This window comes from Onychostruthus taczanowskii, unplaced genomic scaffold (genome assembly GCF_017590055.1).
Source record: "Onychostruthus taczanowskii isolate IOZ18803 unplaced genomic scaffold, ASM1759005v1 scaffold72, whole genome shotgun sequence".
NCBI classification, from domain to species: domain Eukaryota; kingdom Metazoa; phylum Chordata; class Aves; order Passeriformes; family Passeridae; genus Onychostruthus; species Onychostruthus taczanowskii.
In genome coordinates this window covers 21710-36087 of record NW_024505008.1, presented here as the reverse complement: position 1 = coordinate 36087, position 14378 = coordinate 21710, and the positions used below count along the sequence as shown (strand labels likewise).

At 40.2% G+C, this 14378-nt stretch overlaps 1 protein-coding gene across 3 annotated transcripts in view; it reads right to left on the bottom strand.

Moving 5' to 3' along the window:
- Positions 1-14378, bottom strand: part of FAM189A2 (family with sequence similarity 189 member A2) — a 29832-nt gene that overhangs the window by 8327 nt on the left and 7127 nt on the right. For all 3 annotated transcript variants that reach the window (XM_041422178.1, XM_041422180.1, XM_041422179.1), the window contains 6 exons: positions 10509-10619; positions 8960-9088; positions 8104-8211; positions 7870-7985; positions 4171-4300; positions 3524-3596 (listed from right to left, as the gene is read on the bottom strand). In XM_041422178.1, the coding sequence (XP_041278112.1) occupies positions 3524-3596; positions 4171-4300; positions 7870-7985; positions 8104-8211; positions 8960-9088; positions 10509-10619 (667 nt within the window). The remainder of the gene's footprint in view (positions 1-3523; positions 3597-4170; positions 4301-7869; positions 7986-8103; positions 8212-8959; positions 9089-10508; positions 10620-14378) is intronic.

The following is a 14378-nucleotide window of genomic DNA, read 5'->3' as shown; positions in this document are numbered from 1 at the left end:
CTTCCTCTGCTCCAGTGTGGGGTCCCTCCCACAGGAGACAGTTCTCCAGGAACTTCTCCAGCTTGAGTCCATTCCACAGGCAACATTCTACATAAAATGCTGCAGTGTGGGTCCCTCTTCCATGGGGTCAGTCCTGTTCCAGTGTGGGTCCCCCAGCGGGTCACAAGTCCTACCAGGAAACCGGCTCCAGCATGGGCTCCTCTCTCCATGGCCCTGCAGGTCCCTGCCAGGAGCCTGTTCCAGCACAGGCCTCCCACGGGTTCACAGCCTTCTTGCACACACCCACCTGCTCCAGCAGGGCTTCTCCATGACCTACAGGTGGATCTCTGTATCCCTGTGGACCTCCATGGCTACAGGAGCACAGCTGCCTCTCCATGGGCTGCACCACCAGCTGCAGGGGAATCTCTGCTCCAGCACCTGGAGCACCTCCTGCCCCTTCTTATCCACTGGCCCTGGTGTTTGCAGGCTCTTCCTCTCACACAGTCGCACTTTGCTCTTCTCTGACCACCAATACATCTGCAAAGTAACTTTTTTTCCCTTCTTAAATACGCTATCACAGAGGTACCGTATTTTCTAACTGGTCCAGCCTTCTCTAGCAGCAGGTCCATCTTTGGAGCTCTGCCAAGCACAGAGGAAGCTTCAAACCTTCCAGCAGCTTCCCTGCCACTACCAAAACTTGGTCATGCAAACCCAGTACTAAACCAATTCATGTAAACAGTCTTTTATTCAGAACACAGTCTTAACAGGTATGTGGCAGTGGCAGGAGCATCAAGAAAATTCAGGCTTTGACAATATATACATGTTGAGTACAGCACCTTATCATCTACACAAATGCAACTTAGAATTTCTAAAGAGAATAAAGAGTGATACAACCTATATAAAATAGATACCAGCCCAGCAAATCAGAAGGTAAGGCCCAGCAACAAAATATGGCAGACCAAGAATCATGCAGCATTAAAGAATCCACCATCGCCAATCTAAACTTTTCAACACCAGTGGAGCTGTGTTAGCAGTAAGCCCTGGAGGTACAATGCTGCTGTTACTCTGGAGAGGTTGTTTGCTTGGGTTTTTTTTTTTTTTTTTTTTTTTTTTTTAATTCAAACAGATTCATCAATAGATTTTGTGATCTTAAGATAATCCTTAATAATGTTAATGTTTCAGAGAGATAATTGTCTTATAGCGGTGTGTACTGGAAATGCATACACAAACCTAGTTTGTGATGATACAGAGCAGCTACTAAGCACTTCTTGCCACCAGCAAAAGGCTGCATTGCCTGCCTACTACAGTCAGCAGGGAAAGTCCCGCAGGAGTGATTATGAAGTCAGTAAAACAATTTTAGCTGGCACAGAGAATCTTTAGAGCTCCTCCTGCAGACAGCAGTCAGAATTCCCCTCACTCTGCTGGCAGAGTAGTCCACAGCTTTAACTTCCATAGGAAGTTATGATCAGTTGATCAGCCCGGATGATGCCAAGAGAATCACAGCATCAGACACAAATGCCCTGACATGACAGCCTGCCAGCATAAACTGAAAGATCAAGTTTTATTTATAGACTGCTACACTGCATCAACTGAGACCACAGACCTCCTCTGCCACAATTTCGACGTAAGCCCCCATTTTATATTTCCCTCCTGCAGTGGTTTAAGCCCAGCAGGCAGCTCAGTCCCTCACAGTCACTCTCACTCTTCCCCAGTGATATGGGGAGAAAGGACAAAAGTGAAGGACAAAAGTGGCAGAACTCGTAGGCTGAGATAAGGACAGCTGGAGTGAGGTGGGGAGGGAAAAAACCCAAAAAACTCAAAGGCAAACAAGTGATCCAAAAGCAGTCACCATTAGCTGACTCACCACTAGCTGACTGATGCCCAGCCAGTCCCTGAACAGTGACAACGCTGGAACACTCCCCCCAGGTCACACATCCAAACCAGCACCATAGGCTGCTATGAAGGAAATTAACTCCATTCCAGCCAGATGTAGTACACGTCTCCAAATTTAATTAAAGGAAGAGATACTGCTCTGTGTATTTCTTTTTTTTCTAAATTCTAGGAAGCCTTGGCATCTAGAAGAAGCAGCAGTATTAATTTTCTTTCTTAAGAGGCTTACTTTCTTTTTTTATCTGAATGTAACAGGCAGGCTGATAATTAAACGTTTCTTTACAGACATTTTTATTAAGAAAAAAACAAACTGGACAAACCAGTTAGGATGACAGAGAAGAGGGTACCCTATGCCATATGTGCTCAAGTAGGTCTGATTTTTCCAGAAGAAATTTTAAAATACAAATAGCTCAAACAATATCTTATCAGAGCCTTTTTTCAAAACAAAACAAAACAGAACAAGACAAAACAAAATACTTTCCTGACTGTCCTTCACTGCAAGTGCATTTTCTATGCTATTTTATTCCTGTTTCCAGTCCTTGTAACTTTTTAACATGTATCCTTGTATTTGATGATCTCTTTTTGTTTAAATGCAGGAAGCTCAGAGAAAGCAACAGGAGTTTTGCCAGTAAGAAAGCTTTGAGAAAGAAATCCAGAGGATCTGTAGCAAAAGGTTTCATGCCGATTATCACAGCTGGCAAGACATCAGAAGCACCCAAGTGCTTGTTTTCAGAGGTTTCAGGCAGATTGTCAGAGTTTAAGGGGATCTTGACAGAGCTGACATTTGGCTAAAGTATGAATTTATGCAAACTCTTTTTTTTTTCCCTGACTCCATATAACAGCAACAATTCCAACTGATGCAGTTCAAACCCAAGGTTTTTTTTACAGTTTAACAAGTAGGTTGGCAGAAGACAGGTCACAATCAAATAAAAGATTTGGGCGTTCCCCCTGCCCCAGTCTTTACTCTCTTGTGTGGATATTGCAAATGAGACAATCTTGCTATAATAGCCAAATCCAGATGAAAACTGGTACATATTTCCTGGGCTGTACTGGAAAAGCTGGAAGCTAATGATGTTCAGCTACAAGCCTACATTGCAACAAACATTAGGCTAAAAAGCCTTGGAACCACAGGCATGGTCTTCTAAAACAGTGCAGAGGAAAGCTTGATGTGGTCTCTAACAGTAGTTTAGCTATCTCCTGTACCAGGATGCAGAAATTATTTAGTAATTCTTCCAGTTCAGGCTGGATAATGGAGTAATTCCCAATTTAGCTCCACACAGTACTGCATTATTCTATCCTTTTCCTACTTTTACCAGCAATAAAATGTTAACAAGCCCCATCACATACACTAAGCAAATGGAAGCACTGCAGCTGGACGTAATTTCTTGCAACATATGGATATAATCTCAAAAACTAACTTTTAGGTTACTAAAAAGGAGACATAGCCTTCTTTTTGCATCTTGCATGAAAACAACTTGTTATGCTTTTAAACATTTTAAATTTTAATCCTTGTCCCCACCTCCAAAACAATCATGATTCTGTATCTCTGGTTTGCAGTATGGTGGCTGTCTTTCAAAGAACTAATGCTGCTTCTGCATTAAGTTGTATGTGTTGGAGAGAACATTCTAGAACAAACATTAAAATTACTTCTTACCTTGCGAGGACTGCCTGTCACTTTCTTCCCCTGAATCAACATCTTCCATGCCATTTATTTGAAGTGCACCTCCCTGGAATAAAATGCAAAAGTTGAAAAATCACAAGTCACCATCTTTCTCTGGTATTTCCTAAGAACTGCAACATTCACCTTAGAAATGGAATACCTGTTCTTAACTACACAGAGACTGTATGATATGAGTTTAATTCCATGGCAAAATCAAGGCCAGTGCATGTCTTATATTCATATTCATCATCCAGGTCAGTGAATTTTATCCTATCCAGTATTTCCTGGGGAAAAGTGCATATCTTTTGAAAACACTAGTGAAAAAGGATAACCAATGATGCAAAAAACCTTGACCTAGTCCCTCATTGGCAGAGTAAGTGAAGTAAAGCATGGAGGTCTTTTAGAATAACCAGCAACAGGTGTGCTCCACATTGCTTTCTGCTTCTTCTCCTTATGCCTAGGCAGTTTTCCAACTGGAGAAAACTTTTCAGTTCCAGAGGTAAGTGATTAATTAAAGTGTTTGATGAAATTTACATTAATAATCAAATGTATCCTCCTGACGTACATGTACCATGCTTGAATGCAACCTCTCCCTCAGAGTGGAAAAAACAAATCAGCCATTAAACTCCTGTGGCCCATACCTGCTCAGAGCTTTTTAAGCTGCATACAGTTTCGTAGGGCGGAGGTGGGTCCAGAGGGCAGTACACTTCAACCCCTCTGATTCGTGTCACATAAATATAGTGCAGTGAAATCACATCAGAGACAGGTGTGCTGCAATAAATAACATGGATCAAATCTGTTAGTATGGCTTTCCAGCTGCAGAAAAACATCACCTGCTACCAAACTCCACCAGCTTTCTGTGCCAGCTCAGATTTTGGGATGTTAAGTCACAGATACTGGACTTGCCCAGATCTACAAGACGTTGTCTCAGAAGACGGCAGGAATAATTCCCAGTTTAGCTCCTCAGGATGTGCCTCTCCAGTGTGTTCCCCAGAGTTCAGATCTTTGGGCAGTACAGGGCCTAGGAACCCATTCCAAGTTTTACTTCAGTGACACAGTTTTGTTACAAAAAATTAAAGTACAGGTTGTCAGTCAAACTGTGGCAGTCTAGCTCTGAGTTTTGTGAACCACTGAGTCCTTACTTATAACCTAAATTCAAGATACTTCTGACCTGGTGCTTTATGTTCAGATACAGCTGCACAGAAAAAGCCAAATTCAAAGTAAAGGCTGTTTTTGTGATGATGCAACAATATTATGGTTGACCAATTCCAAAGGCTTGTATGAGGCAAATGTACCTCATGGCTAACCTTACTCCTCAGTTTCCAAAGAGCTCTCTGAAACCTTTACCATAGCAGAAACCCCAAAGACCTTCTACTGTAACATCTTAGGAGGTAGCTCTGAGAAGGAAGAAAACAGAACAGTGCCTGGAGAAACCCAAATTTTGATGAACATACATCTACATTGCCCCAGGAACACTGTAACAAAGTGTGGTGGTCAACAGCAGAGCTGGCAAGAAGACTTTCCCCACACAATCCTCAGAGAAGTCTGTGACTCAAAGCATCGCAGTTCTGTACTATTTTTTTTTTTTTAAACTTTTGAGTTGCTGATTTGGTGCTGAGCAGGAGCCTCAAGAAACACACAGAAACACATATTTTGCTCTCTGAACTTCGGTCAGGTTTTATTCGCTATCACTAGTGGATGCTACTCTCTTACAAAGCAAGTCGTTCTTCCCAGAATTTAGGGTTTCTCTGGACACTGTCTGGAGGGAATAAAGATGACTGTGAAAATTTTTTTCTTGCAAGCTCAGAGGAAAGGGCTTGCAAGGAAAAGGCAGAATGCAGAAATGCCTATGAAAGACCACTTGCACAGACAGGAAAAGAATGAAACATCCAAAATGAGAAGCTGGAAGCCCTCTTTTGAAAGGCTCCTGTGAAGGCAACAGAGGTAATGCACAGAGAAATCTGAGGAAAGGAAAGCAGATATTTTGACAGCTGGCCATTACCTTTTTTAGTCTTAAAAACAGGGAAAACAAAATATGCTAAAATAGGTTTAACTACAATCTACTTCATCTGTTCCAAAAAGCTTTAGAATAATTCTGGAGTATGATGGAGACGGATCCTCCGTCGACATTATTTCCTCACATTTTCCGAGTATGTTCATGCTGAATTTACATTCAATGTAAGCCACAAAGTTATATACATTTTGAATCTTAGTTTTATATTTAAACATGCCTGATGTGGCCTACCTTGAAATCTCAGTCATACCTTGAAAATTAATGCTATGTCCAATTATGGTAAAACTTATTACAGAATATGCAACTAGAAAAGCATTCCCTGGAGTCCCTTAATTATAAATGTAATTTCCAGGAAGTACCCAAACAACATGTTAAACTGAACAGAGGTCGATTTCTAGGCCTTGATGCCCAGCATGCATCACCTCTTCCCTTAAATTTACACATCTTGTGACACTTTCATAGAGTCACAGAATATCCTCAGTTGGAAGGGACCCTCAAGGATCAAAGGCCAACTCCTGCCAAATTTTGTATTTTGTTTTTTTCACCTGGAAACCCAGCTGTCTCTGTTTATGTTGTGCCAACCCTGAAAAATAATGTAATTGCTATTTTTTAATATATGAAATAACACGAGTAGAGGCAGGAATTGACCAGACACTTGAAGGGCTAGTTTGTTTTTTGCCATTAAATACGACAAATGTAAAAGTCTCCCATGAACAAGTGAGCAAACCAATTGTCTTTGACAGCTGGACCTCTGCCATTTCAATTTAAAGGGTGGCAGCAGAGAAGGCCTGCCCATTCCAAACATGTCTTTGGCACAAATTTTGATGATTGTAGTGTTTCCCTTTTCAGGGGATGTATCTGTCTTGAAGCTTGCAGATGGGGCTCACCTCCCTGGATGTGGTTCCTGTCACACCCTCCTTGCACACAAAGGTTTGGGATGCAGGGACCAGGGACCTCAGCACAGAAAGCCAGGACACAGGTGCTAAAAGGAGCTCAGGGTACAGTCTGGGAGGAAGAAGTGTGAGAAGGCTGACTGAGAAATGGCCACATCCCATCTCAGCCACTCTTGCAGGATTCAGCCTGGGCTGAGTCATAATTACTCATCTTCCAAAAACAGAAATAAAGCCTGTCTGTTGCTTTAATTTCTGCACTGCTGTATAACTATCCAAAATACCCTAAAATAAGTAGCCTGACTTCAGAAAGATGTCATCATCACTTTAGTGTTAATATCAACCAGTTTTAACATAGTCACAGGCAAGGTAGCTACTCAATTTTAGACCGCAGAAGCCTTAAACACAGTTCAGCAGACCCTCCTGTGCCAAAAAAACAAAAAAAAAAACCCAAAAAAAACCTGCTTCTGGGAAAGAGATAATCATCCAGAATGACATGCTTGACAAAGAACAACTGGTCCATTTTAAAGCAGGAGAACTCTGAAAAGCATAAATAATTATTCTTACAAAGAGATCATTCTACATTCCACTCTGTTCTCACAAGCCGCTTGAACCAAGACTTAAATAGAGGATTTCAGTTGTATTTTGAATTCAAATCCAGTTTCTGGTGTTTCAGAGGACTTGTTCATTCTAAATCCTACTGTTGTGCCATGTTATAATTTTCCAGGCAATCCTACAATCTATAATTACCTCTGCCAGGAACATTTAATCTTGAAAGTCATGCATGCTACTCCTGATGAAACAGTGAAATAAACTAAACACTCCTGCGCACTGCAAAAAGGAGGCATTTTGAACAAGAGACATACAGTCTGCTTGAGCATCATAATACTTTATGTATAAATACTGTATGCTCAGAACAGAATAATGCAACCCCACCTGAGTCATAAACTAGTAAAGCCAACCTGCAAGTGATTTTAAGAGCAAATCCCTGCAGGGTAAGGGACTACTTTTCCAGGCAGTGTAGCCAAAACACAGCCCACAGTCAGCCCTAAGAGGTCAAGAGGGGGAAGGAGAATGACTCAGGTCATGGGGGGAACACCATTCAGGGTCTCTGGCTTGCCAAGTGGTTGTGTCCAGCTTCCCACTGTGGCCCTCACTTGCTCTTGACAGCATCGTGTAAGTTTTCAGCTGTGTCAAGCAGTAGTATTTCTCTCACCCAGAAATAATTCCTAGAGAATCTAAACTCAAAACCACAAAATTTTACCCCCTTACCTGCACTGTATTTATGCTTTCTCCAAACTAATGGGTTTTTTCTTCTTTTTTTTTTTTCAATTCCCCTAAAATCACAAACCTTTTTCACCAGAGAAAACAGTCTTAAAAAAAAGATTGGGCAGTGTTTCAAAAGACACTAAAAGAAAGGGAGCGTACAGTTTTACCTGTGACTTTGCGGAGTACAAGAATTAAAAGCTGCAAAATAGGAGGGAGGTGGGACAGGTGGGACAAAGTCATCAGGATCCAAATTGTGATCTTCACCTTCAATCTCACATTCATCCTAATCAAACAAAACTTGTGTTAAAACCCTTCTGAGCTATATATAGTGCTGAACATTGTAATCTGTTGATACTGTTTGTACCACTCTCTATGGCAGGCAATGCCTGGTGCTCACTTACTGTGCAGGATCTTCTTGATGCAAGCGTCAGTAAGTAATGCAGGGCAGCTGCTGTGAAGCAAACTGTGGCAGTGAGAGCATTCAGGGCACTAAGAGCTAAGAGAACTTTCTGAAGAACATGAAGATGATTGAAATTAAAACATTAAATCATGGCATTTGTAAATGTCAAAATAATAACAATAAATAATAATACAAAACTAAAACAAATAGAGAAAACACAGGGATGATCATGGCAATTACTTCCAAGAAATGTATGGGATGAAGTCTTTAGCACAATCTTCAAGACTGGAGTAATGTGCAAAAACTTGTTTTGCACTATTTATTGTCCTGACAAGAGAGATCCAGATGTGATTTATCTATCTACTCATTCAAGAATTATAACCTTACTCGTAACTTCTCAGTGGGAAATACAGATTCAAGACGATCACCATTAAAGAAATGTCAAAGCTTTTTGATATTTAAAGATGGTGTTGGTTGGGAGTTTTATTTTAGCAATTTCTAAGCCACAAAGGGCTGAGAAGTGCAAAAGACTAACAAAGGCATCAAATCATTAGCTAAAATTTAGATCTCATTTACCCCTGTAATCTTGTCTGGATTAAACAGCAGTTTTGGTTGCACTAAAAACCAGGCAAGAACTGCTTATTGGCTCAGCAATGCACAGGTCAAAACCCAGACATGAAACCCCCCTGCCCCCTGCTGCCCCCAGCCCCATCATGTTACAGAACCATGAAGAGCTTCTGACCAATGCGGAAGACCAGAAAAATAACATAATAACATAAACACTTCAGCACTGCACTGCACTGCTGCACGAACATCAACATTGTAAAAGCAGTATTATTGATGGGTGTGCAGGGTACCTTGAGAAGAAGGTGAGCAGCACTGCATGACTTCACATGGTATAGCTTCAGTACAGCCTCTTCTTCTGTGCAGGTAGTGGGATGAAGTTCTTCACAGCAAAAACAAGTCTTGTTTTCATCCATATCCATCTTTAATGAACAAAACTCTACTTTTTAATTGTTTTATGCAATATTTTTACCTGCATAATATAGAACCTATTGTCTTAAACTAAGCCCATGACCACAAAGCACACTGAAAATACAAGATCATATAACTGAACAGTTCGGTATGCCAATGATTCCTGTATTATAAAGCTGTACACTTCTTAAGTGAGAGAAAACATTATGGGTAACACATCAACATATTTAAACACAACTTAGTTGTAATCAAAGCCGCAATGATTACTGGGGAATTTTATTATCTATGCTCTTTCCAATGCTTAACAGACTAGAAATTATTTCTCTGACTGTGTAAACCACTCTATATGAATTGTACACATTTTCTATTGCTCAAGAATATATCTTGCATTTTTATGGATGGAATGAAGCCCACGACTATAATTTCAACCCAGTCAAATAATTAATAGCCATATCTGTACACCACTGTTTTTTGTAACTTTCACTTTCAAATTAATCTTATCATATTAGTTTTCAAAGTAGAAATTCAATGTTTCCATATCTAGAAATAATTGTGGTTTTAGCTTTCAAACTCTGGAGTCACAATGTAGACACTCTTCCACCTACAGAAGCCACCCTACAATATAATTGATGATTTCAGGAATGTCTTTTTGCTGTACCCTATATTTCCAACTACAGACAGCTCAGAAACTCCTGCAACCTTTGACCACCTCATCTGGAATATCATTATTAATTCTCATTATGGCTTTGGTGCAGTGATACGAGATGAATTTAGATTCCCAAGGGTTTATAATCTTGGACTCTCGCTGCAATACATGTACTGGCATGTCAAGGAACCAACAACAGTGTTCCTGAAAGAATAAATGAATGAAAATAGATATTCAAAGATCTGTTCCATTAACCCACAAAGTCCTTCAAGCTTTTACACACAATCATCTTCCTCAACAACTGACTCTATACAGTATCCTTAAATTTCAACTATCCCACAGTTTCCAGCTCATCAATAGTGATTCTTCTATTTCTCATGACAACCGCTTGAGAAAAATCTTCTGCATTCTGTCCTGCCTTGTACAGACTGCATCTTTCTCAAGCACAAGTGTTCTGAAAAGCTACTATGACTTCATCTACCTTATTTTTTTTTCTCACAGCTTCTGCTGTAAGGTGTCACTGAATGGTCCCCCCCAGGTGAGGCAAAACAGGAAGAATAATCCCACCCACAGATTATAATGGACTGAACATTTTGCAGTAGCTCACCATTACCCACACTCAGGCTTTTTTCAACGGTTTATATTTTTTACATTACTACATAAAATCCCTTGTGCTAGTTCTTTAATTACTTGTAACTCTACATCAGGACATTTTGTGATCTCAGCACAGCAAGCCAACATGCCATAATGAGAAGAAATCCATGTAAATCAGTATGTGTGCTCACCAAATTGCATCTGGGTACTCTGGACACAAATTGAATGCCTTGACATCCTAGTATTAATCCAGTCATGTTCAGCATAAAACTGATCATAGACAGCAGAACAAACAGGTTAACCTGGAACACCAAAACAAAGTTAACGGCAGTGGGCACAGAAACCCAACTCAAGGAACTTATTACAGAGCAAATCCCATTCACAAACTGAAGCTGGGAATGACTCTCCGCTTTTCCAAAACTGCCCATGACTTCAGTGCCCCAAGGTGTCTTAACCTATTCCCAAAATTCTTTGTCTTCTCTCTTCTTATTCTGGTCTAGTTATGCAACTATTGCATAATGTCAGTAGTAATAGTACAAGCAATTAAAGGTTTTGCTGGAGTGCAAAGTATGACCTGCAAGTTGCCCAACTTCCACTGTGTGTCATACTCTTCCACCAAGTTTAACTCAATACACTCTGAACAGTAAAGAAACCTGAAGAGGAAGAAACATCTTAAGCCAACATTCACTCTGCACATTTCCAGAATTATTTTGCAGCACAAATATTCGAAAAATATTTGTCCCAATACAGTGAGGATGGAAACACTTTGGGGACTTGAGCTGCATGATTTTATTTCCTCCTGGCTACTAAAACCAGAATATTTGTAAATCAGATAGTACTTACAAATTTATAAACCACCAGAAATCGAGCAATGGCAAGAGAAATAAATACATGAGAAAAGGACAAGCAGAAGCAGTGGAAAAAATGATGTGTTGCTTTCACCTATGCCCTCACAATCTATGCTTACATGACTTTGGATATGGATTTTGGACATACAAAAGAACCATCCCCGTCCCTATTCATACAGGCAAAAATATTCTGTACTTCAAGAACAAGTACTATGGGTAAGATTACTACTTTAGAGACAAATAAAGGTAAGATTCCTCTTTAAGTATTCGATCCCACAAAGCAAGTATCAGATTCTTAACATCCCAAAGCATCCTTTTAGTAAGTCTGCTCACTCAGGTTTCTTTGTATCAAAATGGTCCAAATTAAAAAAGTAGGACATCACAAAAAACAGAGGAAGAGAAGGACACTATGAGGGACATGAGTTCCGTTCTGTTCAAGACAGCTTTACAGAAGATCCAGTAACAAGGACTTCCTAAACATTCAAAGAACACCATGGCCTTCCAAATAAATTTATCTGATGTACCTTCATTAGCTACCTGGAATCTGAAGCAGAAACATGTAACAGCTGTTGCACAAATTATGTTCCCATTTTCTGAGGTTCAGGGCAATAATCCCCAATGAATGCACAAGAGCCAAATAGCATTACTATGCAAGCTAAATTCTTCAATTACAACATTACTAGTCATTACTAGTTTGACCATAACGTTATCCTGTAAGGTAGATTTTAACCCCAAAAACCCCACTAATTGATGTAGTTATTAGTGAATCTCTGTAGAGGACTGGGACTACTTTGTGTTAGACACACTAAAACTAAAATAATTTATAATTTATTAAGAGAAAGAGTATTTTGTCCTGGCTTTGTACTAATCACAAAACCACAGATAAGAGGGGTCTAATCTCCTGCTCAAGCAGGTGTCACAACAAGGGACCTGGAACCATAAGATCCCTTCCAACCCAGAACATTCTATGATTCTGTGACCTACAGCAAGCTGTTGAATATAATGCCTAGTTAGTTTTGACTATCTCTATATGTAACCTACACCTTTTTGACCATCATAACAGTAAAAAAGTTGTCTTCCATGTTCAGATGGAGTCTCCTATTTTCTAAGGTCTGCCCACAGTCTCTAGTCCTGGCAGTGAGCACTACTGAGAAAAGTCCAGCTCGTTATTCTTTGTTCCTCCCCATCAGCTCTAAATAGCGATGCAGAGATTTCCACTGAACCTCCTCTTCTCCAGGCTCAACAGCCACAGCTTTCACACCTCTCCATGTGTGGGAAGGATCACACCCCTGGACCTGTTGGCAAGTCTCTGCCTAATCCAGCCCAGGACACCAGTCGTCTTCTCTGCCACAAGAGCACTTTGCTGTCTCATGGACAGCTTGTTGGATCCCCAGGTTTTTGTTTGCAGAGCTGCTTTCCAACATGTTGTTCCCTCCTGCGGGATAGGATAATTTCACTGCGCAGACAGGACTTGGCATTCCCCATTGACGAACTTCAAGAGATTCCTTTCAATGCAATCTTCAGCCTGTCCAGGTCCTTCTGAATGGCAATATTTAACTTATCAGCCATTCCTCCCAGTTGAGCATTGCCTGTGCTGAGAGTGCACTCAGATCCACACACAGCGCACTCACTTCAGTGGTACTGGCCTGTCAGTTTCCACCCCTCAGGCTCACCACTGGTCCTTGGCTGACTTGGCTTTTACCACTGATCATAACCCTCTGTGCCTACTTATTCAGTCACTCACTGTCCAATCTAACATGTATTCTGTCAGCTTATTTAGTTACTCATATTCTCCTGCAGATGCAAAGTTAAACATCTGCTCACCTACAGGTAAAAACAGGGGTTACATTTTATCCCAGTGACAGAAGATCCTAGCCAGAGAAGTACTTCTCAATTTAGAAAAAAATAGAGAAAGGCAAACATGGTATTTCAAAAACCAAAACAGATGTAACTGGTCTTGACTGCAGTTATAAAAACAGAAACAACTCAAACTATGGCCTTAGTTTGGCTCACAGCTTCATCTTCAGAGCCTTAGGTACATATGGACTGTTAACAGCTGCAGAAGGCTGCAAGGAACCTTCATATGAATTAAATTACATCAAAGTGAAGTGTATTCTATCCATATTTGCTAAGGTCATGCACATATGATCTTTTTTTCAGGTAAAAAAGTGTCATCATGCCTTCTGAGGACTCCAAGGAAGAATACATTTGCATAGTAAAACTCTGGCGCTATCTTTCATTCTGCATGGGGAAGCTCCTTTTTGTCCTGCTGCTGCTGCTGCCTTTGAAGCAAGCATCTAATGCCAGAGAGGGACTGCTTTCACTTGAATATGCACGTGCAGGTCTGATGCCCAAGTAGGCACTTAAATGAAAGAAAAAACAATTGTTTCAGCAACCCTTATATCCATTTACAGTCCACGTATATTCTTTATAAACATCCTGCAGAAAAGAGTACATCCATTTATTAACAGTCCACATGCACAGCAACAACAGGAATAATTAAAACTCATAGGACCTTATTAGATTTCTGTCAGTTGTGAGAGCTATTCATTGTACTGTATGGAAACCCACAATACAACTGTGAACAAACGAAAGCCCCACAAGAAAAGACAAATTAATTCATGTAATAAAAAAAAGTCACATATTTGAAATGCAGCACTAAAACACCCCATGTATGAGAGAAAACCTTTCGCAGCATATAAATGGCTATAAGCTTCTAATGGCTTTTCATACTCTCACAATTTAAAGCATATTTCTGTTTGCTTATATTGACTTTAAAAACTTTGCATAATTACTATTTATTGACTTAATGCTGGAGTCTAGAGTGTGAGCAAAGAGGTTAATACCGAGCTATTTTACTTCTAAAATCCAGGGAAAAAAAGATACTACTACAGTAATTCTCACAAGTCAAATGACTGCTTGATATAAAGCACATGCCCAGGGAGAGACTGGTTTTCAGGGTTAAGGACATGATATGGAGCACCTATGCACAGTTCACTGCTACTAGCAGAGCTAAAACGTAAGAACATTACCCGCATGAAGTATCTTGAAGTATCTACACATTAAATTTTAGTTAAATTCATGAAAATCTGTCAAGGTACAGATATCATAGCAGTAGTCAGCCCTAAGAAATCTTTATTTAAAGTTTTCTGGAGCATATTTTTCTTTGGATAAAAATTTTCAATTGAATACAAGGTTTACCACAAATAAATT